The 392-nt window shown below is 55.4% G+C and overlaps 1 protein-coding gene across 1 annotated transcript in view; it reads left to right on the top strand.

Annotated features, from left to right (window-relative positions):
* EMH_0059160 (uncharacterized protein) overlaps window positions 1-392 on the top strand; it is a gene marked incomplete at both ends in the record, with an annotated part of 5070 nt that overhangs the window by 4496 nt on the left and 182 nt on the right. The window contains one exon of the mRNA XM_013497651.1: window positions 1-390. Coding sequence (XP_013353105.1) covers window positions 1-390 — 390 coding nt within the window. The remainder of the gene's footprint in view (window positions 391-392) is intronic.

A 392-nucleotide genomic window follows, 5' to 3' on the forward strand; every position in this document is an offset into this window, starting at 1 on the left:
TATGCTGATGCTGCAGGTAGAAGCAAAGAAGATGGAAGCACAAATAATGCAGAGGAGACATGACCTAGATAAACAGGAGCTGCAGCAGCTGCTGCAGCAGCAGCTGCTGCAGCAGCAGCACAGAGCTGCTGGAGTCGTGCAAAGACCCGACCCCCAAGAAGAAGAAAAAAAAAGGAGAAGAGCAGCAGAGAGGCGCTGGCTAGCGGAGATGCTGGGAGACCTGCAGCAGCTGAAACTGCAGCAGCAGCAGCAGCAGCAGCAGCAGCAGCAGCAGCAGCCACAGCAACCGCAGCAGCCGCAGCAGCAACAGCAACCGCAGCAGCAGCAGCAGCAGCAGCAGCAGCAGGCATTCGTGCATAGCACCTCTTATGAATTTGATCATCAGCAAGAAT

This window comes from Eimeria mitis, genomic scaffold, assembly GCF_000499745.2.
Source record: "Eimeria mitis Houghton genomic scaffold, Emh_scaff2825, whole genome shotgun sequence".
Lineage (NCBI taxonomy): Eukaryota > Apicomplexa > Conoidasida > Eucoccidiorida > Eimeriidae > Eimeria > Eimeria mitis.